The sequence below is a fragment of the Pectinophora gossypiella genome, chromosome 9, assembly GCF_024362695.1.
Source record: "Pectinophora gossypiella chromosome 9, ilPecGoss1.1, whole genome shotgun sequence".
NCBI classification, from domain to species: Eukaryota; Metazoa; Arthropoda; class Insecta; order Lepidoptera; family Gelechiidae; genus Pectinophora; species Pectinophora gossypiella.
The window spans coordinates 10,905,055-10,928,495 of record NC_065412.1 but is presented as its reverse complement, the minus strand read 5'-3'; the positions used below and the strand labels follow the sequence as shown (position 1 = coordinate 10,928,495).

At 37.4% G+C, this 23,441-nt stretch overlaps 2 protein-coding genes across 4 annotated transcripts in view; both read right to left on the bottom strand.

The window, feature by feature from the left end:
• Positions 1–755: 755 nt before the first annotated feature.
• On the bottom strand, positions 756–7,547 carry LOC126369735 (uncharacterized). Its single transcript, XM_050014316.1, has 4 exons — positions 7,320–7,547; positions 3,422–3,523; positions 1,282–1,393; positions 756–1,004 (listed from the first exon to the last, which is right to left on the bottom strand). Exons 2-4 carry the CDS (start codon positions 3,501–3,503, stop codon positions 890–892), a joined length of 309 nt encoding a protein of 102 aa, XP_049870273.1. The 5' UTR covers positions 3,504–3,523; positions 7,320–7,547; the 3' UTR covers positions 756–889.
• Positions 7,548–8,981: 1,434 nt separating this feature from the next.
• Positions 8,982–23,441, bottom strand: part of LOC126369644 (forkhead box protein O) — a 104,353-nt gene continuing 89,893 nt past the window's right edge. For all 3 annotated transcript variants that reach the window (XM_050014181.1, XM_050014183.1, XM_050014182.1), the window contains exon 9: positions 8,982–13,909. The gene's annotated coding sequence lies outside the window, so the exon portion shown is untranslated. The remainder of the gene's footprint in view (positions 13,910–23,441) is intronic.

Below are 23,441 nucleotides of genomic sequence, written 5' to 3'. Positions count from 1 at the left end.
TTTTACAATATTATTATTTATATTTATTATTTAGAAGACCTAATATTCACTTATTCAAGTAGAACTAGGGCGGAAAATATCCCATTTGTACTACGGTAGAACTGGAGGGTTGAAAAGGCGACACCGAAGCAATACATCTAAAAAGCAATATTGACATTTGCGCATATAAAAGTGCGCAATCCAATCAAATGTCAAATAGCAATATTGCTTTTTGATGCTTTTGATGTGGCCTTATTAACCCCCCGGCCGGGTCTGCATGACAACCGCGCCACCGACCAATAAACGATACGAATGCTATCTACGTAGATGGACGTCAAACGGCTATTGGTCGAATGCCTTCAAATCTCGCCGCGCTCGGCGCGGTTACCGTGCAGTGCCTATTCATCATTAGAATCACTGGGAATAAAGGTTCCTGGCCGAAGTTTGTCAAGTCCCTTTTTGCCCGTAGCACAACCCGCTTAACACACTAGTAGTGCCATTGGAAATTTTCTCTCCCGTGACACTATAGTAGTGTGCCGGGAAAATTTGCAATTAACAACAGTCGTAGAAGTCCAAATAAATGTTTAATTAAACTGAAATCCAATGCAAAGTGAAACAGACAAGTAAATAAGTACCACATAAACTTCCACTAAAAAGAAAATAAGGGCCACAACTGTGCGACAACTTTGTAGAGACCACGCCGTGAAGGAAGTCCCGCGGCCGCGGCGCTAGGGTCGCAGTATCTGCATATAATTATTATGACTTGTCATTTGAAATCCGCGGGACTTCTTTCTCGGCGTCTTCTCTATTGCTAATGTAATGTAACAATTCCACCACAGCCGCTTCTTGTCTCGCCTGCTTCATATGTCTTCGGCCCTTATTTAATTTCTTTGTTGTATATCGCATCATTTTATTCGTCTTCACACTCTTCAACCATGTCACTAGGCGGGCCGGGCTGCGCCGGCGGACCCCAGTTCAGGTAAAAACTGCCGGACCATATCATCATGAACAGGGAAAACAGCCACCTGCACATAAAAAAACATGAAAAATAATTTATGTCACGTTGCTGGCGGCACGGAACTGCACTGTTCCATGCTTCTATCCTTTTCTGTCACTCAAAACCGTTATTTACTAAAGCGAAGTGAAGAGCGACCGCACAGCCACCGCGTGACAGAAAAGGTTCCGTACCGCCAAATCTGGTTCAACCCATTGAAAGTCAAAAATTATAATATAAGAATCTACCACCGCTTGGAAACGTTATGGCTAAGGAGAAGGAAGGGGTGCGATAAACTACTATCTCACCATATGGCTCCCACTGCTAAGCACTTATTGTACCAGGCCTGTTGATCTTTATAGTATATGTCCCAGGGTCCACAGGGGATGGGCAGTTCGTTCATATGTGCGTCGCAGCGAACTGGTGGAAAATGAAGACATTCATTATTATCATTTCGATACGAAGAGTAATCCATTAGCAAGTGCAAGTCGGCTATATTTTGAAGCATAATAATGAAGAATTCAACTGCTTCTATCGCGTATTGAGCCGCTAAAGGGTCTTTAGTCGTAATTGGTCGCCCGCACCGCAGTTCGAAGTAGACACTATGTAGAACTTTTTCGCGCTTACCTTGTGAAAATCGTACCTAGTTACCAACTTAAATTTAATTTCACCCTGTGGGCCATATCAACCCCATCCCTGGGATAATTCGCACGCACCGCTCCAACCATAGCGGCGCGAAACGACCCATTCAAAGATGCATTAGTAGGTATATTCGCACCGCTGCGGTCCGAAACGACTATAGACCAAACGCCCGTGATATGGCTCACGTAGGTAACGATTATATAGCTAGGTAGATAAATAGCCAGGACAAAGGCATCTTTACGCATTAGTTACACCAATGCTACCTATTGCTTGATTTATCGCGTCGCGCGCGTTAGGGAATACTGTCACTTCTGCCGTGTTACGGCTGGCTACAAGTGATGGATTTTCCGCGTATTTTTTTTTATTTTTCCTAATAATATATACTCACTAGGTTTGTTATGCTTATTAGCTTTCATGATCGTATATGCAGTCCTCAGTGGCCTAAGCCTTCTCATTACAATAGGTAGCAGCATTTTTTATAAATTATTTTCTTTCACAGACTTGAGAGACAGACAACAAAACATTAAAAGCAATTTGTTGAAGTTCTAGTTGAATGTTGGTGTTACTTAGCAACGTATTCGAAATGGTTTTATTTTTATTGATGACAATTTTTTTCCATGAAAGTAGGTGATAAGTATTTTTTAAGGGTTTCGTTACTCGTATTTAAACAAAGTATTTAAACTCATCATAAAAAACTTGTTACGAAAAATTACATCTTCAAAGCTGGTAGCGCCATCTGTTATATTCAATATAAATTAGCATAGATTTTGTGTTTGTCTCTCGATCTCACCTCGCCGCTCTACCTTTGCACGTTTTAGATCGCTGATTGGCCGAATGGACTTCACGTTACCCCCGCCCGCCGTATTTATTAGTTTCGCGAACAAAATAACCAAAAAAAAATTGTCAGTATGAAATTTATCATTGCCGCGTATGTGTGTGTTATTGGAAAATCGAATCTCGCGAGTTAGGGGTAATTTTTTTTGTTCTATCTTTGCATTGCACCCTGACGATACAAAAAGCGTAGGTATCTGAGCCACCGCTGTGAAAAGGATTACTTATTGGTGAAGTGCAATGTGGTGTGATAAAGAGTTTTCCGGAACCGACGGATCGTGCGCCCAACCCCCAACCACTAGACCAAGGAGGCCTTATTTGAGGTAGGTACGGTAGCCTATAGTTTAACAAAAAAATTTTGGATCATATGTAGGTAGGTATTTAGATCAACGTCTTATTCCTGTCACAGTCTTTTGCCGTCTCATTACCGCGCAGCCGACAACAAACCCCGCTAAAGACCGCGCCGCCGCGGTCGACAATTTCCCTCTTTTATCATTTATCGGTATCGCCCCCTAGGGCCGACTAATTCTTTTAAATATAGCCTACGGTGCCTAAACCTGGTCACTGACAGCATCTCAAAAGTCCAAGCTCAAGGTCTGCCAAAGAGCAATGGAACGCAGTGTCCTAGGCGTCAAACGAATCGAAAAGTAGTGTAGTGCGAAACACTACACTGTGCTCCAAAACGGGTAACACTGATGTAGGGAAAAAGTCCGCCAACCTGAAGTGGGACTGGGCCGGACACGTTTGTCGGATGCATCCGGAGCGATGGGCACGGGTCGTTACTCACTGGATACCTCACGGCGGGCATTTAAGTTGAGGAAGACCGCGTAAAAGATGGTGTGACGACCTCAATGCTTATCGGAAGGATTGGCCGGAGATCGCGCAAAGTCGAGAGGAGTGGAAAAATCAAGGGGAGGCCTTTGCTCAGCAGTGGGATCGAAGAGGCTAAATAAGATAAGAAGATAAGATACCTACCTAGGTAGGTGATCCCTTCAGACGACGCCCTGAGCCCGGGTTCGCGCCCAACTGTAACCCGGGTGCCCTTAGCGCACTCCATTTTTAGCAAGCGGTATCTACCTGAAAATATATTAATTCTAATTCTTACCGCGCATTGAGGCTTGTAAAATGTTATCTTATTGAAATATAAACACTTAAATGTACCTACTGAACTAGGCGTTCTGTTTAATACCTACTTACCTACCTACCTATTTTGGCTGCTTTTATCTACAAAAATATAAAAAAAATAGTATAGACAAAATAAAACAATCACGTCGATAACATTTTAGTCTTTATTGACTTTTTTCTTATATCTTTTCATTTACAATATCCACATAGATTTATGGGTGACTTTTATTTAACATCTCGGTAACTTTATTATAAACTGATGACTTTGAAACTGATATAAAATCTTCAGAAATAGCTTTTGGTGTCATAAAAACTTCACCTACTTATTCATAAGAAAAAAGACTGTTATGTGTAGCGTTAAGTATTCGAAAAGTTTCATAATAAAACGGCCTCCAGAGAATATCAACTACCGTCTACCATTGACATCAAAGTAAGTAGCTAACAGATGAATGTTTCTGAAACATCTTAGATTGCTTGCTAGATAGCGCTGGGCGAAGGTATTTTATGATACCTATAGCTTTTTATGTGCACCCAAATCTCTGGTTACGACAATGCAGAAATTGAATATAGTTCCAATTCAATTAGGTAGGTACCTGGGTAATTCTTAAATAGATTTCAGAGAACCCAAAAAAAAATATATATATTTTTATGAGTTTTTATGATGCAAATCAAAAGTTTATGTCAAAAGCATATTTTAGATGCATATGGACAAGCTTAATACCCTCAGGAATATTAAAAAACAAGGGTAGAAAAACACGGTTGTGACATTTGTGCCTCGGTCGTGACATCACTAAACATGGCTGTGACACAATATGACATGGATGTGACTGTTTTGCATTTTTCATTGTAACTGTTGCTGTTATTTTTTTGTCATCTTAGTTTTTTGTCTCAATTGATTGGAGTGATTAAGCAGTAAGCAAACACTGAATTCCGTTCCGTCCGTTCTTTCATTGTGTATGCTTGAAAAAGTAGAATTTAGTGATACTTACTATTTTTATGCACTGTAATCTGCAATGTACCTAACTTGAATTGATCCAATAAACGTTTATTATTTATTTATTTAATTGGTTTAATCAAAAGTATTTATTTGGTAATCTTCTTTCTGATTATGAGATACTTAACTAAATCACAATAATTGAGATCGCGTCATAAAAAAGTAAAATCCTATATTTAAAAACTGTAATGCTCTCTTATCTGCAAATGATGTGGAAACAAAAACCTTTATACTTTCGCCTACCAGTAGGGGGTTCTTGCAAAACAGAAACAACGTCTTCAGGACCTTTTTTACTTATTGTACATTTGCCGCAGATGGCATTAACTACTTGGCCGGACAAATGGGGAGCGCTGAAGGCTCTCATCCGGTACAATGTTTTAGACAACAGGCCTGAGGGTGGCCAGGTGGGCGCGAACCTCGGCTCAGGGCGTCGTCTGAGAGGAAAAATATTTGAAAGAGTTAATCGACCCAAGCGGGTCGATAACAATAAGCGCTGTATTGAGGGAAGTCGTCCACCACGCCGGCGGGGTCAGTATCGGGGCCCTGAAGTGTTTGGTGTCGCGAGCTGATTGGCTGCCTCTATGGCTAGAGTACTTTTCAGTACCGTCCCTAAGCGGGATGTATTCGGAAGCCGCAACTACCAGGGGATTTGGGTGGTGTGAAGCAGAATCGAAAAAACGTTTTGAAGCTAAGTTGAGCCATTGGGCAATGGTTGGCAGACCTAGGTCAATGTGCAGATTTTCATTGCGAAGGAACCACGGAGCTCCCGTGGCTTTCCACATGAAACGATTTTGTATTACCTGTAGACGGTGGATTTGAGAGGGACTCGCGTGAGTGAAAACTACCCCTGCATAGGTCATGATCGGACGGAATTTCACCTTATTCCTAAAGGACAATTTACTACGCTTGTTAAGGAGACAATGAAGACGGCCCATTACAAATGCGCACGATTGCGTTTGATATGGGCCTTGAAAGTAAGACGTCTATCTAAGACTACGCCGAGATATTTGACTTACTCCTTCCAATCGGCTTGCCAAACATCTTGATGACTTTAAGTTGACGGCGTGACCGTGGCGTGTTATAATAGCTCTTTGAAAAGTACACCGCTACACTTTTCTCCGGGTTTACCTCGATTCTCCATTTGCGAAACCACTTGCCCAAGGCATTGGCCGCGCGTTGGAGAATTCCAGTCGTCATAACTCGACCACGGCACGAAGAATAGATGGCTGTATCATCCGCAAATGAAGCTAAAACCAAACTGCTCTGGTGGAATAAGACTATTGGATTCGGCGTAGTCCCGTAATCCAGCAAATATGAGCCGCTCATAAATCTGCCCCATGGTATTGAGGAGACTTATGGGGCGGTAACTCGAACGTTCGTTTTTAGGTTTCCCAGGCTTTGGTATACCAATTACAATTGCTTCTTTGACTTCTTTGACGCATTTGCTCATGGCAACGTTGAATATTGCCGTTAGTAAACAGATGAGGGGAGCACCGAAGTTTTTAAGGACACGATTCGTGATACCGTCTGAACCAGGGGCTTTTCGGGTTTGAAATTTTTTGATGATACCTAGTACCTTTTCCTCAGTGACCTGTGGAAGAGGAGGATCGGTGCAGAAGCCCTACGCTGAACTTCAGAGTTCACCGTCAAGCGGTGCCTACGATCGATAGGGAGAGTGCTGGGCGAGCATTGGGCTTCGCGACTGTCGGCAAGGCATTCGGCTTTTTCGTCATCGTCAAAAGCGGGGGGTTGGTTAGGCCTATTGAGAGGAGGAGTAGGAACAACCGTATCCTTTTGAAGAGACCTAGACAGCTGCCAGATGGCCTGGTGGTGGGGCTCAATGCCGCTCAAAAGATTATTCCACCAATTCTGTCGCTTGTCATTAATACGTTTTCTTACAGTATGCTGCAAGAGACGCAAATGACGACGACATTCCTCGGTGCGATTGAAATCATATGCGCCACCCGGCTGCGTTTTTCTCATGGATGTCGGTAGGCAGTTTCCAGCGATGGTCTTCCATCTCCAGAACCTGTGCTGAACTTTCGTTCAAAACTGACCTCACGTGATCCGTGAGGGAGTTAATAGCTGTCGAGGCCTCCTCTAAGGAGGTTATTTCTACTGGGAACTTCAGGGCCAAGATCTGCAGAATCGTTGCTATTCCAGGTAAAGACCGTGTCTCCTGATATCACGCTATGATACTTCTTCTTAGTAAATTTAGTGTAGTAAGGGGATCAGGGTTGTCGTTATTTATACTAACAATTTGACCAACAAATGTTTCTTCTTGAACTCAGTTAGTTTCGTTCCAATCCCGAAATCCACTTCCGTAACAATACCATACAACCGCCTAAAAACCCCTGCCTAGTGTGGCTATGAATAATTTCCTTCCAAATATCTTGGAAGAGGCCCTTGCCCTATACCTACTAGGATCTATATGGACTAGTAAAGTAAGTACTCGTGTGTAAGCATATCAAACAATAATATAATTTATAAAAGCAACAAAACCCACAAAATTATTGAAATAAAAAAGAATGTCACGATCGTGCATTATATGTCACAACCATGTGTTTAAAAAGTCCACGGCTGTGTCATTTTTATCATTACATGGTCGTGACAATTTGAAACGTGTTCGATATAACCCAAAAGCTATCTACGATACTGCAAATCTTAAGTAATTATTTTAAACTACACTGTATGACGTGCATATTACTTTTCAAACAATGGTGTAACACTGATACTTAAGTTTAAAACTCTTACACGGCGTTGACGAGTTAAGGTTGTCCTTTTTTTAAAATGTAAAAGCAGATTGATTTTATACTGGTCTCAACGCTCTTAGCCATTTGCAATACTAACAAGATGATATTGTTGCCGTTCTAAAAAAACTTAGAAATGGTTGTCAATGTCATAGATTTATTTCTACCGAGTATTGCAATTTTAAAGTGTCGCACACGGTCGTGACACAAAAACTGCTCACAAAATGTATGTTGTTCAAAGTCATAAATAGTGTGCATTATTTATATATTTTGTTAAACAGTCTTATAGAACAAAGGTTCGTCTTGCATAGTTGTTGTAATATATCGAAAAATAACATGCCACATATTCAGAAAAAAACATTTTATCTGCAATTCTGGCAATCTCACACGACACGTTCCGTGACATTTATGACTTCTAATTTTTTTAAATATAATATCTAATAATTTTATGGCAAAAATTATATCCGGACACGATACTAGAAGTAATTACCTAAGTAAAATAATTCAGGGGTCACCGATTTTCCTAAAAAACATATACAATTCTTACAACTCACACAAAAAAACGTAAGAATAAGAATCACCCACCTAACCTATAGGTAGATTACCTGCTATACTTGATTGCACTAAGAAGAAATTGGTCTCCTATCGTGTGGGTTGTGAGGTAGAGTCCAACCTCATCAACCCTGGTGTCAGGGTTACTATTGAGCCGCGAAAGGCCCCTGACATGGCTCATGTAACGACTAAGTAGTCGTTAAGTCTAAGTAAGTACTTACATCAGTAAGTTGTAACCGGGACCAACGGCTTACCGTGCCTTCCGAAGCGCGGATCATCTTACTTTTTGAACAATCAGGTGATCAGCCTGTAATGTCCTAACCAAACTAGGAAACTAAGAAATTAGTAACAATAATAATAGGTAGGTAGGTATACCTACAACAATTTTAGCATTGATAATTCTTTTTTTTTTTCAGTGCAGTCAGTATCCAGATGAAATGCGCTAGCGAGGCTACGAATAGGTAGGTAAACTATCTAACTACCTACTTTGTTTAAATGTTATTTATAATTAGTGTCTTCCGATTTAAATATATAACAAAGCGATATTTTTTTTAGGGGCAGGTACCCAGATATTTATGTGCAAGTGCACTCCAATATAATTTATATACTTACCTTACCTATACATAAACTGTGTGACTGGGTAATTTATAGGCAATGGCTTTTATAACCTTTATAATATTACGGTACGGTTTTTTGCGGTATCAGTACTGGTTTGAGGCCGAGGAAATGGATTCTGGTAGCGCTCTAGCTAGAACATCACCGATTGAGAAATTGGTCGGTGTACTGCGGAACGGAAGGCGATTGGGATAACCACCGTTCTACACTCCCCCTATCTATGGAGTAATGGCGATTACTCCACCGACAAGAGCGCAGCTTTTATATATAGAGAGAATATTTATTGTGCTAGTGATTATTAGGCACGTTAGGGCTGGTTGGAACTGAATCAGAAAAGTCTACCTACTACGGCCATAGAAGAAGGAATAATACTCTATGGTTTTATTGAATAAGTATTATGATTCATTCTATGTAGAGGTTAGTGCCCAGTAGTGGGCTATTTATTTACTCTATAAGTAAGTAATGCTTACGTAGGTACAAACGGAAATAAAACAACCAATTAAATTTTGAAAACAATATCAAATTTAATACATAAATAATATTTATGTAATTCTACATACATGTTTTCGTCTATAATATTTACATTGAAACACATATTTTCACCTAATTTATCTAGTTTTCCTTCGTTATTCATTTATCATTCGTAAAATAATAACGAGCAAATGAAAATCAACAAAATAATGTAGAGTTATTACATTACTATATAAACATTATAATGCAAACAGAATTTTTAAACAACATATAATTTACACAAAAAAAAATTGATACAGGGTATGTTCGCCGCATTCTATATACAAGTAAATAATAACGTAGAACCATATAACAATAGTAAAATATACGGTAAGGATTTCCTCTTAAGATTAGGACGCAGAACTGTCCATAGAAACGTAGCGTTTGTAACGAACAAAAAATTAAATAACATTCTTATTTCTTAAGAAATTTTGTAGTATGTTAACAAATACCTAAAACATAATACAAATACAAAATGCTTTTATAAGGTCCAGATTGTCCACTTGTAATCTAACATTGTACATTTAATATTTTTTCACGCATTGCTAGCAGTTCACTTTTCTTATAAAAAACGTTTGTGTGGACAAATCCGTGGTACCGACGGGCAATCACGTCCCATATTAGCTAGAGTCAATGCTAGCTTCAATCATCCGATCAGCGAGTTATATTACGACATTATTCTAACACAGAATCACCGTTGTGGTGACCATAATCACATGTAGTGGCTAGAACATCTGCTTACGTGTCTATTTCACACCGAATTACAAGATGGCCGTCCTGGAATTGAAGATTGAGTATTTTACAACTGATTCTTCAATGTGATGGATGGACAACTTAAATACTCAATCGTGCTGATTCCAGTACACACATCTAAGTTTATTTTAAGTTATACCTGTGATTTTCTTATCCGCCGAAAAGGAGAAGAACGGGTAATCGACAGGCATAAAATTTATGGAAAACATATTAATTTTAGGCTGAAATATATATAAAAGCCTCCCAAAATTTTATATTGGCCAATAATCCGACAGAATTAAGTTGACAGCACTCGTCATTCGGATTGTATATGAGGGTGATGCCTATTTTATTCGCCGGGGTTATTCATTAATTCTAAAATTAACATATGTCAATCATCCGTCCCTTTCCTTTTCGGCGGATAAGAAAATCACGGGTATAACTTAAAATACAATTAGGAGGTGTCTGCAGGAATCGGGGCCATTAATAATCTAGTGAAACTAGGCGTAAAGGCTGACTCTACTTGGCTAAATAGCACTATTCATAGCAATATGGGCGAAATATCTATTATATAAATAAATAATTCACACTCTTTTAGCTGTACAATTCAAATATAGAATTTATTCTTTGCCTTCAAGAACATTGCCATATATAGCGCTAATCATTGAAGGTCAGACTATATTTTCTAACTCAGACATTTTAGCAGATGCTGCAAATAAGCCGTTTTTCCTAATAATTCGCCTACTACATTAAATTATTGTGCCTCTAGTCGTAGCTTTACACAGTTTAAATCGAGATTCGATTTGTAAGTTAATCGAATATTTCCTTGGTCTTGCCAAATTGGGTTGATCATACATAGAATACATTTGGATTTAATTTAAGCCAATTTCATTGATAACATTAGCCAATTTTCAATTCATATTATACACGTCGTTTAAAAACTAATCATTTAAGGATGGTCGTGCACTCTGTAATACAATGACCAAGAATACTGGCCACATAGTCCAGACTACTTCAGACACTTAAGTTACCTATTAGTATTATGATAGCCTGCTCTATGTGCCCAGTGTACTAAGATCTACTCACACAGTCGCTTCGCACACCACCCTTAGCTCGACGGATTTTCAGGTCATTCCTTAAATTTGTGCTTGATATCTGTACTTTAGAACGTTCGAACCAAAGCAAAACTGGGACTAAAAGCACATTTAAGTATCCTACATGGAGTTCAATATTTCACATTAACGCTAGGCCTTAATGGAACTTTAATTCGGTGCATATTTAATTGACCATAAGGATTGACATAGACACGCTTCGTTACATTGTACATATATTTCATTACAGTATTACATTTCAACAACCAGGAGATTAATTACAGCTATCTTAACTACATGAGATAACTCCGTAGAGACTAAATCTTTCTACTAACACATACAACTAGGTTTACTTCAATATCTAAGACAATCGACTGTAATTGAATTTTACGTATGTATATTTGGCAAATGGTTTATTACCACACCATCACCGGTAGATGTTGGACATCCATTTACCACCCTTGACTTCGAGTCAACTCACCAACTAATTAATTACATTTATTACCTAGCTACAAAAATATAAATCAAATTGTGTGTTCATATCTCGGATCCCACATTCGCTTATACGTACCAGTATAACAAGGCGCAATAGTTTAAAATCGCTAATTTTTTCTTCAATTTTGTACGTTAATTTCTGTTACCTTATGTATTCAATTCGAAACTTAGGAAACTTTTAGAATGCGCTATTAAAAATATAGTATCTATAGCACCAATATCAGCTGCAAATATACGTAATTTGGTATAAAAGCAGTAAATTAACAATGTATCAGGAAATGAGACCTATTTTGTTTCAATTTAAGTGTAATAAAGCGACCACTTCATAAGTTTTTTAATGTATCGGTAATTCCTGAAACCACGAATAAAATTCATCTGCTTGCTTAACCAAAAATAATGATAATGCGTAACCAAATTCTGCCATAAATGTATAATATAAATGGACGCCAAAAAGTACATGAATTGACTTACAGTGATACACGTACTAAATTGAACACATATTGGCTAAATCTATCACAAAAGTCCACTGAGGTAATGAGGAATATCAGTAGGTAAAATTAATCGTTTGTGCAAGTAAAGCCATTTGTCTAAGAACATTAATTGGTAAATTGAAAGCTGCAATTGTGACCGCCGATGTTGTTGGCGATTCACAGGTGCTCTGCGGAAAGGTCACACGTTTAAAATGATTTCAAACTTTCTACCTTTACAAACTAGGTATTAAAAAGAAAATAGACAGATAAGAATAGTTAGCAAGAAACCGCAACCGTATTCATTGGTAGTTGATATAAAATTAGATAAAAGCTTAAGTTTTCTTGTAAGTTTGTTAAGGAACGGTCAGATCCAGTCGCAGAAAGTTCTAAACCCGTGTAACGTCTCGCAATGCATTCAGCCATCCTGAGCTTTTAAAACTTCGGAGCTTCGCTGTAAACTCTTTGAAATACCCAAACAAATAGAGGAAGCGTTTTTATTTTAAATACCTATCTATTTTAACCTAAGAATCTAGAACTGCTTATATTCATTCTCAGAATGAATTCTTATTTCTGCTACAGTTTATTTGGGCAAGCCCTTAGCTGACAAAGTTGGTATTCAAATTAACATTTGGGACTAGAGATCTGACTATAAACGATTACCTTTGTGCGTCAACTCCTAAATATTGTTTTATAATGATTGTATATAAAATCCTTTAAAAATGAGCGTATTTACTTACATGTCTCAAGATACACTAGCAGGCACAATTATCGGAGCAATATGTCGTACGTTGCTAAGTATTCCATCTACGATCTAAACAATCTACGTCATTCCAAATTGGGCGTTCAAGTTATCTATGTCTGAGCAACAAACAGGTGCCTATTTGGAAATATTTTTTGGTTAAAAATGGCTTAAGCAAATGTTTAACGAAACTACATTATAGTACATACAAATCTATACTATGGCATTTATTCTAGTTGGTGTTTCTGAGAATGTTCCAACTGTATTACATACGTGGTCAGCGTACTCCAGTCAAATTGTACTTTTTATATTTATACTTACATAACAACAAAGCATTTGAGGCTCGCATCTGTCAAATATATATTCTATGATCGAAGTAAAATGCGGAATGAGAATTCATTTGTATGAAAACAATTTAATTTCTGCAGAGATTGAGTAGCACCTGATAATTTATTTATACCTTAGACTTTTCCGTTACCAAATCGTAGACAAACCTACTTTTATCTGCAAGTTATAAGGTACAATTTTGCTAATAGTTACTGGCTACAATGTTGCCATTTTCTAGTAATTTAGTTTCATAAGTATTGGTACACTCAGGATTGTGTCTCCTAATCCTATGCACAATTAAACTGCTTTAGAAACAATGTCTATTCCACACACACAATAGACATATTGACTGGGCTAATAAAGGATACTCTAAACTTAAACTGATACGGTGTACTAACTAAACGATACAAAATTAAAATGGCAATGGTCGATGCACCTTACGGTTCACTTTCAGAGGTACCAGTTAAAGGAATACAATCAGTCTGATTTAACCCTTAATCGGGTATTTAGTCGTTTCGGATCGCAAGCGGGATGACACCGCAGTGCGAATCGACAAATGCTTGCTTGGAATGGGTCGATTTGGCCCACAGAGTAAAATGAAATTTACGTAAATTAGCGAATCAAATGCGGTCTAAATCGACTCATTTAAAATTGCTTTTAGTGGATTCGCAACGTGGGCCGAAACACTTGCGATCCGATACGACCAAAGTCAGAGGTATGGTATTCACTATGTTTAAGCAAATGCTTCACGGCGCTAACATTTTGGCGTTTGGCGCCCTAATCTGACTTTCTATAGCGTTTATGGAGGGGACAGAGATGGTGCGTATTATATCTAACGGAATATTCCATCGAACGTTGCCTTAACTGCCTTAGCCTACTACATAACGCGAGGTCACAATTTTTCACATTTAATTTTAACGTTCAAAATATGTATCACTTCATCTGAATGTCGCCTCGTAATTTCTGCTTCCCAATTTTGGTAGATACTTGTGATGATCGTCGTTGGTTCTTTTCATAATGTTGTGGAGACACAACCTACAGCCAGCCAATCGTTAGAAGAGCCCTGCAACAAAAAGGAAACACATTTTAGCATTGGTTTATAAAATCATCTGTAGAAATAAAAGTAAAAGTATTAGGATCAGTTAACAATTAAATCCTGAACAAACGCGAATTAAACACTCGAAAGAGTGGAGTATCCAGAAACTTCGTTGCATTTTATTCTCTCTGTAGTTATTTCCCGGAAAAAAATCCCTACTATCACATAAGTTTAGAGTAAACTTTGTGACAATTTATCATAAGTACCTAACTATGGTAACACTTTTGTTGAAATACCATTCAATGTATATCAATGCCATTCTCCGTCACTAGATCCAGGCTCTAGCATTATAACGCAGACACTTATCGCTAGAATCGCTGTAGTCAGAGCACCATCACCGAACGCGACTCAATTTCCATCAGAATTAAACGGTCGTCATAAAAATCCACAAGCGGCAGTAATCTCGATGTAATTCTCACGAGTCGTCCGTGGATGTGGATTATCAGCGTTTCTCGACGGACTTTCTGCTGAGTTGGTGGAGTGTAAATCGTAACCTGCCCGCCAGAACGACGCCAAGTCTCGACTCCCGCCCCCGCCCGCGCCACGCCGCCGTGCAGGTGACGACTAGTAGGGATGTCGGACGCGAGGTATCGATATCGAGTTTATAGTTTGTTAGTTTTTGAATTGTTAGTTCCTTGTTCTTATATTCGGGCCTCGTAGCATAAGTATTGTATTGCTCATACTATGCGCGTCTACAGTTTATTTAATTAGATTTGAATTTGTAAAATAGCTCTTTTTGTAGGTATTATAATATATTATTGTGTGTTTTAAGTGTAGATACCTGCTCTTTGTGTGAAAATAAGCTATCACCATTTAAGACTATTTAGAATTGCTTTTTAAAAACCGATATTTATTTATAAAAATAATAAAAAAATACTATTTTATAATAATATCATGAATCGCAGCAAGGACATGATCACTTGTTTACGTCTTAATTCGTTTTCATATTCTATGCGGTCGACACACGCCTATATTTACATCTCTGTTTACTTTGAGCTACTGGAGAACTGAACTAAGGACTACCGGTGGAATGCCTATAACTTCGGCAATATCTACGGACTACTAGAGTTGGAAGTGAATAGACCTAGCAACTTGATCCTTCCATGATCGTGTTTCTCTCCAAATTTTCAAACCCTAACAGGGAACAGGTACATTTATAGCGATCTATATTTTTGCCTTGTTTTGTTAATAGGTAGTCGCCTGTAGGTATTTAAGTTTTACGATGAAAATTATTAATACCTAGCTATAAGTATATTTTTTACCTCTGCACGTCAAGAGCAAAACTTATCAGCGAAAACTTTCTTTAGTAAAACTATCGATAAATATTTTTCTGCCCTACAAAGTCGCGTCACTACGAAACCACGATAAATCTGTCGCGTATTACTGTGGACATGAATGCGGTGATTTTGGAAAAAGAAGTAGTTCTTAGTTGTCCGAAATTTGCGTTTAACAGACAGTGCTTGCGAATGAATTTAAGACTTAGGGTCTCTGTAATAAAGCACGTAAAATAAATCTACTGTAAGGTACCAAAAAATGTGGTTCCATTTTTGCACGTTGCCTTTTGTTCATTCTTCTTGTAGGTGTAGTCTTTTTAAGATGTTCACAAATGGACCTCGAAATGTTCTATGCTGCCTTTTATCCATACATACATAAACGCACGCCTATTTCCCACCGGGGTAAGAAATATGAAATTCCATTTGCTTCGATCCTGACACATTTCTCTTGCTTCCTCCACATTCATCACCTTTTCTAAGGACATCTCCAATTTGGTCAATATACGTCCCATTATACATGTAGGTAGTAAAATTGACTGTGGAATCACATCTTGTCCATCGCGACTCACTTTTTTACTATACTATAAAGGTAGTATCAGTCAGTGATTGTCAGAGTGGTTTTTTATTGACCACCCAATTAATATGTATGCATAGCATATACACTTTTTCTTACGCCCAATCAATACACAAGAACATGACTTTTCTCAATCACGACCTAATAAAAAAACCTAAAAAAAATATATAGATGGCGCTGTACAGTGTTGCCTTTGTTTAACCTTCTAATTTGATGGGTAACAAACATATGCATCTTTTATAATGGGTTTCGGTTTTCGATTAAACCCAGGTACAACACAAATTTAATTCGATGGCCCCGATTCCTGCAGACACCACCTAATTTTACTAAAGGGACGAATGATTGAGAACTGTTGGGTTAATAATGCCACATCAAAGCAATTTATCTAAGAAAGCAATATTGCAATTTGACATTTATTTGCATTGCGCACTTACTTTTATATGCGCAAATGTCAAATTGCAATATTGCTTTTTTAGATGAATTGCTTCGATATGGCCTTTTTAAACCCTCTGTTCATTTTAAAATGAATGAATAACCCGAGCGAATAAAATAGGCATCTCGCTCATATACATAAATAAGCGAGATGCGTTTGACGTTGTCTGTCAACCTAATTCTGTTGGCCAATATCAAATTATGGAAGAGTCTTTGAAACTTCTGCCTAAAATTGATGTGTTCCATTTTTATGCCTGTTCATTACCCGTCCCTTTCCTTTTCGGGATAAGAAAGTGACAGGTATGACTTAAAATAAAATTAGATTGTGTATACAGTCATGAGCAATATAAAGTACCCACTTTAGGACTCTGTCGCATTAACATAATATTTGTCATTTAGTGAGACTTACAGTTCAATTTATCAAAAAGTTAACGTGACGTGGTACCAAAGTGTATACATATTAATGCTCGTGACGTGACCGTACTGTAATGAGCACCAATGTATATTTAAATTAAACTTAAAAAAATATTTTTATATCTTAGTTTTGGCAACTGAAGATCACAAGTTACTAAAAGACGTTAGTTCCCTTATTTATTTTTATTCATCGTCTATTTAAATTAAAAATTATAATTTATAGAATCGACGTCAATCAAAAAAATACCCTGTAGAAATCTATGAATATTTATAAATCTTTTTATAGACGCGATGGAATACATTTTTAACTATACTAACTTTTAATATACCTATTTATAATTATTTATGCAGGCTACGGTTGTTTCTTGGTATATAGAGGGTAGGCAAATTTTTAAAACTAGCTATAGAAAATAGAAAGAGCGAAGGTTGACGGTAGGGTTAGCTGAGGAAGACCTAGAAGGACGTACATTGGCCAAATTGGAGGTGTCCTTAGAAAAGGTTTAGTACGATACTCTGAACCGGCGTGCGTGTAGGTATCAAGCGATTGATGAATGTGGAGGAAGCAAGAGAAATGTGTCAGGATGCAAATGGAATTCCATAGACACCGGTGGAAAACAGGGGTGAGTTTATGTATGTATGTACTACAGAAAATATAAGTACATGCTTCTAATCAGAATAATTTATTCAACGTAATGATCATGGATACACTTGTTGAAGGTCAATTCAACCTTTTTTGAATCTACGTCATTTCGCAAGGAGTAATGGTCGACTTTGAAGACGAGAAACTGCAACAATTTATGGCTAAGAAGAGGCACTTAATGTTTTCTATTTTCAGTCTGCCTAACGGAAAATAATGCCTGAACAGCTTAGTACCAAAAGAACTGATTTGTACAACAAATTATTTATGTTATTGCCTTATTTTTCTGGTGAACAAGTTCGTGGCTGAAGGAATAGGCGGACAGTTAAAAACTGCTCTAGAAAAAAAAATGTAGGCGCGGTTGTGATTTTCTCGGCTCATAGACTGGGTGATAATAAATCGAGTTTCGGATGTCATGGGTTATAAAGCATAGGCGTCGTTGATTATCGAGTGGTTCCGGCGGCTTTCTGGGTAGAGACACCAACCATTTCCAATAGATTTTGGACAGTGCTTGTAATTAACTTATGATTTTGGGAAAATTATGCAGTTTCAGCATTAAGTCTTACAATAAAGAATAACACTTCGTATAGAATCGGTACCGAGCTAGAATATCTTTACTCCACTTTAGTGTGTAGTTAAGCTCATGTGAAGCTTACTTTATATAAAAAAGCTTATTATAAGATTAATGACCACCTAAATGATAAAAATGTCTGGTATTGAATGTGTTCCTGTAGTTATTAAATAACTTGTAATGTATACCCTCATTGGTTTTTAAAAGACGTGTTGCTGTTGCAGTTTCTTGTCATTTCTTCTCCTCAGACGTAACACCTTGCGAAATGACGTAAACTCAAAAATGTTACATTGACCTTCAAAAGTTTATCCATGATAATTACGTTGAACAAATCATTCTGAATTGGCTGTAAGCCATTATGGAGTAAGGGAGCGCGCGTGAACTGCCTGTCTTGCTCGCACTTACGAGATTTTTCTTTATGACGTGTCCGGGCTGTGATTACGTTTTATTTCTATGTGTATGTAGACACTTGGGCCATGACATAAGGGTCAACTACTTCTTCAATACTACAACTACGATACATAACATAAGCTCATGCAAGCCGATCCCTTGGGAGGAGCAAGTCAAATATCTCGGCGTAGTCTGAGATAGACGTCTTACTTTTAAGGCCCATATCAAACGTGTGCGCGATCGCGCTGCGTTTGTAATGGGCCTTATTATAATTAATATTTTCCTCTCAGACGACGCCCTGAGCTGAGGTAACAGGCCTCAGGCCTGTTGTCTTAAACGTTGCACCGGGTGAGAGCCTTCAACGCTCCCCATTTGTCCGGCCAAGTAGTTAAAGCCATCTGCGGCAAATCGACAATAAGTCACGTCAAAAATAAAAAATAAGCTTACGAATAGTCGTAAGGATACAGATCCCAATAGGGATAGTCAGAGGTACATCCATCACAAGATGAACAAAGTTACCACGGCTCACCAGGCTTTCTGTTACTACAATACAATCTTATGAATAGGCAGTCAATTTAGGCGTTCAGAAAAGGTTGGTAACCTCTCATATACACATTATTAGATTACTTGATATGACATCGGTGATAAGAGTGCAATTTGTTTTTTTTTTAATCTAGCTCTACTCACCTGAAGACAAAATGCTAAATCGTAATACCTACTAGATAAAATTCATACTCTAATTAGAAAGTTTACGTGAAACAAAACTAAATCAATTCTGATGACCTCTATAATAGAGGTCAGATAGAGTAGTAGGGGATAATTTGTTGTGTCCCACCTGAATTCCTAAATCCAGAAATTTCTGGAGTCCCTCTTGTCGGTGTAAATTTATTCATACACTAGGGGACGGCCGACCTCTTAGCTCGACGTTATTTAGGGCACACTTCCTCTCCCGATTGCCGATGCTGTTTCAAGACAGCGACATCTAGTGAGTTATTGGCATACATTTTAATATTTTTTTATGTGGCTTAGTCAAATGAGATCTATATTTTTTTTTGAGTTCTATATTTTTTTCTAAACATCAAAGCAAAAGTGAACGTTTTTAGCATTATGAATATTATAAGAACTTATTAATTAAAATTAGTACCCTAAATAAGCGTCACAACTGTTTGATCGTATTTAATTGTACTTATTACAACATAACATTAAGCACATGACTATATTTTCAATTAGGCTGGTGCCTACATACGCCCATCCCAAGATGAACTGAGAAAAAGTATCAACAAATAAGTAAATAGATAGTTGTAAAAATGCTTTCAGACAATTAATAACAAAAATATATGTCATGATTTTATGCAAAATTTTCAGTAGCGTTACTCGATAAAAATCAAAATTCAGTTTCCTTGTTCGCTAATTTATTACTTGCGTAAATAATGGAAAATGGAATCGAGAATCTTTCATTAATTAGATAAAAATCATTTTTACACTTTAAATTTTCCTTTGTTTTATATTCTGACAATATGTTTAGTAATTGAGTTTTTTATGTCAGTGATTATATTATATCAATAAAGGACAGCATTTGTATAACTACTAGTTACATTACAACTATTTAGTTATCAGACAACTTGCGGGCAATCTTCACTTTTATACTCTTTATATTTAAAGAAAAAAAATTATGACCTGTGTACTAACAGTTACAAATTGATGATGATGATGATGTACTAACAGGTAAACAAACAAACAGGTAAGCAATGGTTGGTGGTAGGACTGGCAAAGGAAGACCTAGAAGGACATACATTGACCAAATTGGAGATGGAGATGTCCTTAGAAAAGGTTCAGTACGATCTACTCTGAACCTGTGTGCGTGTATGAAACGATTGCTGAATGTGCAGGAAGCAAGAGAAGTGTGACAGGATCGAAATAAATGGAATTCCATAGTCTCTGCTTACCCCGGTGGGAAATAGGCCTGAATTTATTATGTATGTATGTACGTACTAACAGGTTACCAGTAAATCGTTTATAAACTTATCACATTGGGCATATAACGACGTATTTTCTTTATACATTTTTGTTTTATTTTAATTAAGTCCTTCCGCAACTGAATTAGACTTCTTTTTCTTTATGTCTTATAAGATGTAAAATAGTATACCATGCCACGAACACACCGCATACATTGTATCGCTCTAAACAAAACTTCTTGGACGAGGCATCAGAAAATAAGTGTGCAAAAGTGAAATAGTAATTTATAATGTGCCTGCCCAATAGCCTTAGGCCTTATCGACGCCCTAGGTTGAGTCCTAGAACCGTCTAGACGTAGCACGTGAGCACTGGGCGGTAGGCGTGCCGCCCCGCCCAGCGCAACAGGTGTTCAAACCGCCCGCCCGCCCTAGGCCGGTGGATTCGCATTTCAGAACAATGATCATTGACTTTAATATTCCTGATTTCGTATGTTCAAGTTACGCAAGCAGTTGACCTAAGTAGCCGGCAGAATTCTAACCCTAGGCTGTAAATTTAGCGCATTTTTATCATTTGATTATTCGATCGTTACGTTTTATTTTAACAAACGATATATATAATGTCAACTAATAAATAAATACACACACGTCTTCGATCCGTGACTTCTAATAATCTTAAACGTCATGAAACTTTGATCACCTTCTAATCGTCAGTGCGATTATTATATTCATAATTGACCTTCAGCATAGCTGACAAAGGTTAGAATGTTATATAGGTACCCACTTGAATTCTTACTATTACCAAGTGATACTGACATATTCTACCAAATCTTCTACGAATCCATTAAAATCTATGTCCAATTTCGCCTATTAAGCACTTAAAAACTAATTCACATCCCTCTCTCCACAAAGTAATAAAGTAGGTAGGTAACCCCAAAGAAATTAACATTTATTTCCTTAGCGGAAAATATTCGAAAACTCTAAATTGACAAGTGCAAGTTAAAGTTGTAAAAGTATCAAATCTTCTCCCCAATTCTTGATCCTTTGAAGCGTCGTTATAATCATTTGGAGATCCATAGGAAAGTTACTAAAACTATTCACAGTAAATCATCAAACGAAATTACTTTTGTTTAGAGAAGTTTACTGGAAGGTTTTTTAGGCGATGAAATTAATTTTCCGATATTCCAACGTTTTAAGACTAAGACTAATTATTTTTTAATTTGCAATAGCTGCTGTCGATAAGACTTCTCAGCTTAATTTTTATTCATTTTCATTCTATGATAATCGCTTGTTCAAGAACAAATATAAGTCATTTTTGATTAGGAGATTAAAATAAGTCTTCTTTGTTGTATTATCCGAGTATTACCCATACGTATAACTTAAATTAGGTATATTTATATATTACAACCAAAAATACGAATTAAACCATCGGTATATTAAACCATTTTTATTAAGTTAATTATGGCACGGCAACGATCCGATTTTATTTTTCAAAAAAGTACCTATATTTTTAGATAAGTAAGCACCATAAACGTATACTTCGTTATTAAAATAATATTGAATAACATGTTTCATCTATTTCGCTCCGACTTCTATTCCCTGCAAGTAAGCAACAAAAAAGGAAAGTGTGAAAGAAAATAAAATAATTTTCCTCAGGAGCCCGCAATTTTTTCCAGCGGCCGCCATTTTGTTTTCATATTCGTGACGTCCGCAATAAAAATGATAAAATCGTTAACTGTGTCGGGGCGTGCTCGACACTTAACACGTAATCCAATTTCCCGAGGCCGCCATAGCAGAAGAATGTTAAGTCCCGCTCAACAAAATTACGCGAACGAATTGACACCCATCGACGGCTTCCCACTTGCAAAGGACGAGCGGAATTTTGAAATTATGAATATGATTGCTTCAATTTCAGACTTCATCGGATTTGCCACTGTCTTTATCTTATTACTGGTAAGTGGTGAAGCAAGAGTGAGTACCAAAATTTTCTCCGATTTTTATTAAATAAGTTCTAATGAGTAACGGTTTTTTTTATTAGATCAATTATTTATTATTTAGCTAAATATTTCATACTGATTTGAAATAACATAACAGAAACTTTATGGAAGTTTATGTTCGTAACAAATGAATACAAAAATAATACTGCAAATGAATATTAAACGATAATTAAACAGCAATAAATACAAAGAATTAATTCTTCCAAACACTTTCCAAAACAAAACGTAGACTACGTTAACTCATCATGTCATAAAGCAATAAAAAATCAGAAATGTTTAATTCATCGCTCATCAAAGACGTCGTGCGGCAAATATTAGAGAAAAAAGTAAAAAGAATTAGAAAGACTTTTATTAAGTAGAGGGGAGGGAAACATAATGAATAAATTCAGTGTAAGGTCCCCCTCGTAACGCAATTGTAAACTTTTAACAAGTGCTGAGAAATCGTGTGTAAACAGCCCGGCCCTAATTACGTTGCTAGTCGAACGGAATACCTGATGAGTTCAAAAATTTCAGCGAACCCCCCTACCCGAACTCTATGAAAATCAACCTAATAAAATCCGAATGTTGACCATGAATACAGGTTAAAATTTCCATTTCACCTTTTTTCTCAAGTCGATTTGCCCCTAGACGACTTCGATTCCTACTCGAAATTTTTAGAAATGTAAAATCATGGTAAGTATAAGTACCTACTTAGTTGTTAAATTAAAACTCTGGGGCCATTATAAAATCGCAAGCCACCGCGACTTATCCTCCATTAACTTTCTTAGCGAAAAGAATTAAAAAATTAACAAAACCCCCGCACCGTTCGCCTGGTGGCGACGTATTCATTCTTTTGTAACCCTTAAAAACAAGTCATTACCGAAGGCGGTTAAATCGAGCGTTGTATTCTGGATTTTTTCGTGGTGCCCCATTATTCCGAGGCGATCGGTCGCCTCGCCCGCCGGGAACCGTTTACGCTAAAATGATATGATTAATTACTGGCTCCGGTCTCCCTCATTAGGGCACGAATAAGATCGTTCATTGGTGAAATTGAATCACGGCCGCGAACGAACCACGCTCAATCGGAATCTAATTATAATTATTATTCATATGAATAAACAGCGCGCGTTCCTTATCGTTCTATTCACGGTTTCCAAGGGATTTATTGTTCTGTACCACGTCATTCTTTGTATACTTAATTATGCGCACAATTCAATTTTTCATGCTACAAAAGCGCTTTAGTGTGACTAGGCGCACGTATAAGTATTTTTGTTTCACC

What these genes read in the sequence shown, in the direction of transcription:
- LOC126369735 (XM_050014316.1), bottom strand. Translation starts at nt 3,503, where the DNA reads ATGGAGTGCGCTAAGGGCACCCGGGTTACAGTTGGGCGCGAACCCGGG. An exon ending in TGAAGGGATCACCTACCTAG is followed by an intron (nt 1,394 to 3,421) that starts GTAGGTATCTTA and finishes ATTTTCCACCAG; the next exon opens with TTCGCTGCGACGCACATATG. An exon ending in TTAGCAGTGGGAGCCATATG is followed by an intron (nt 1,005 to 1,281) that starts GTGAGATAGTAG and finishes TTTTATGTGCAG; the next exon opens with GTGGCTGTTTTCCCTGTTCA.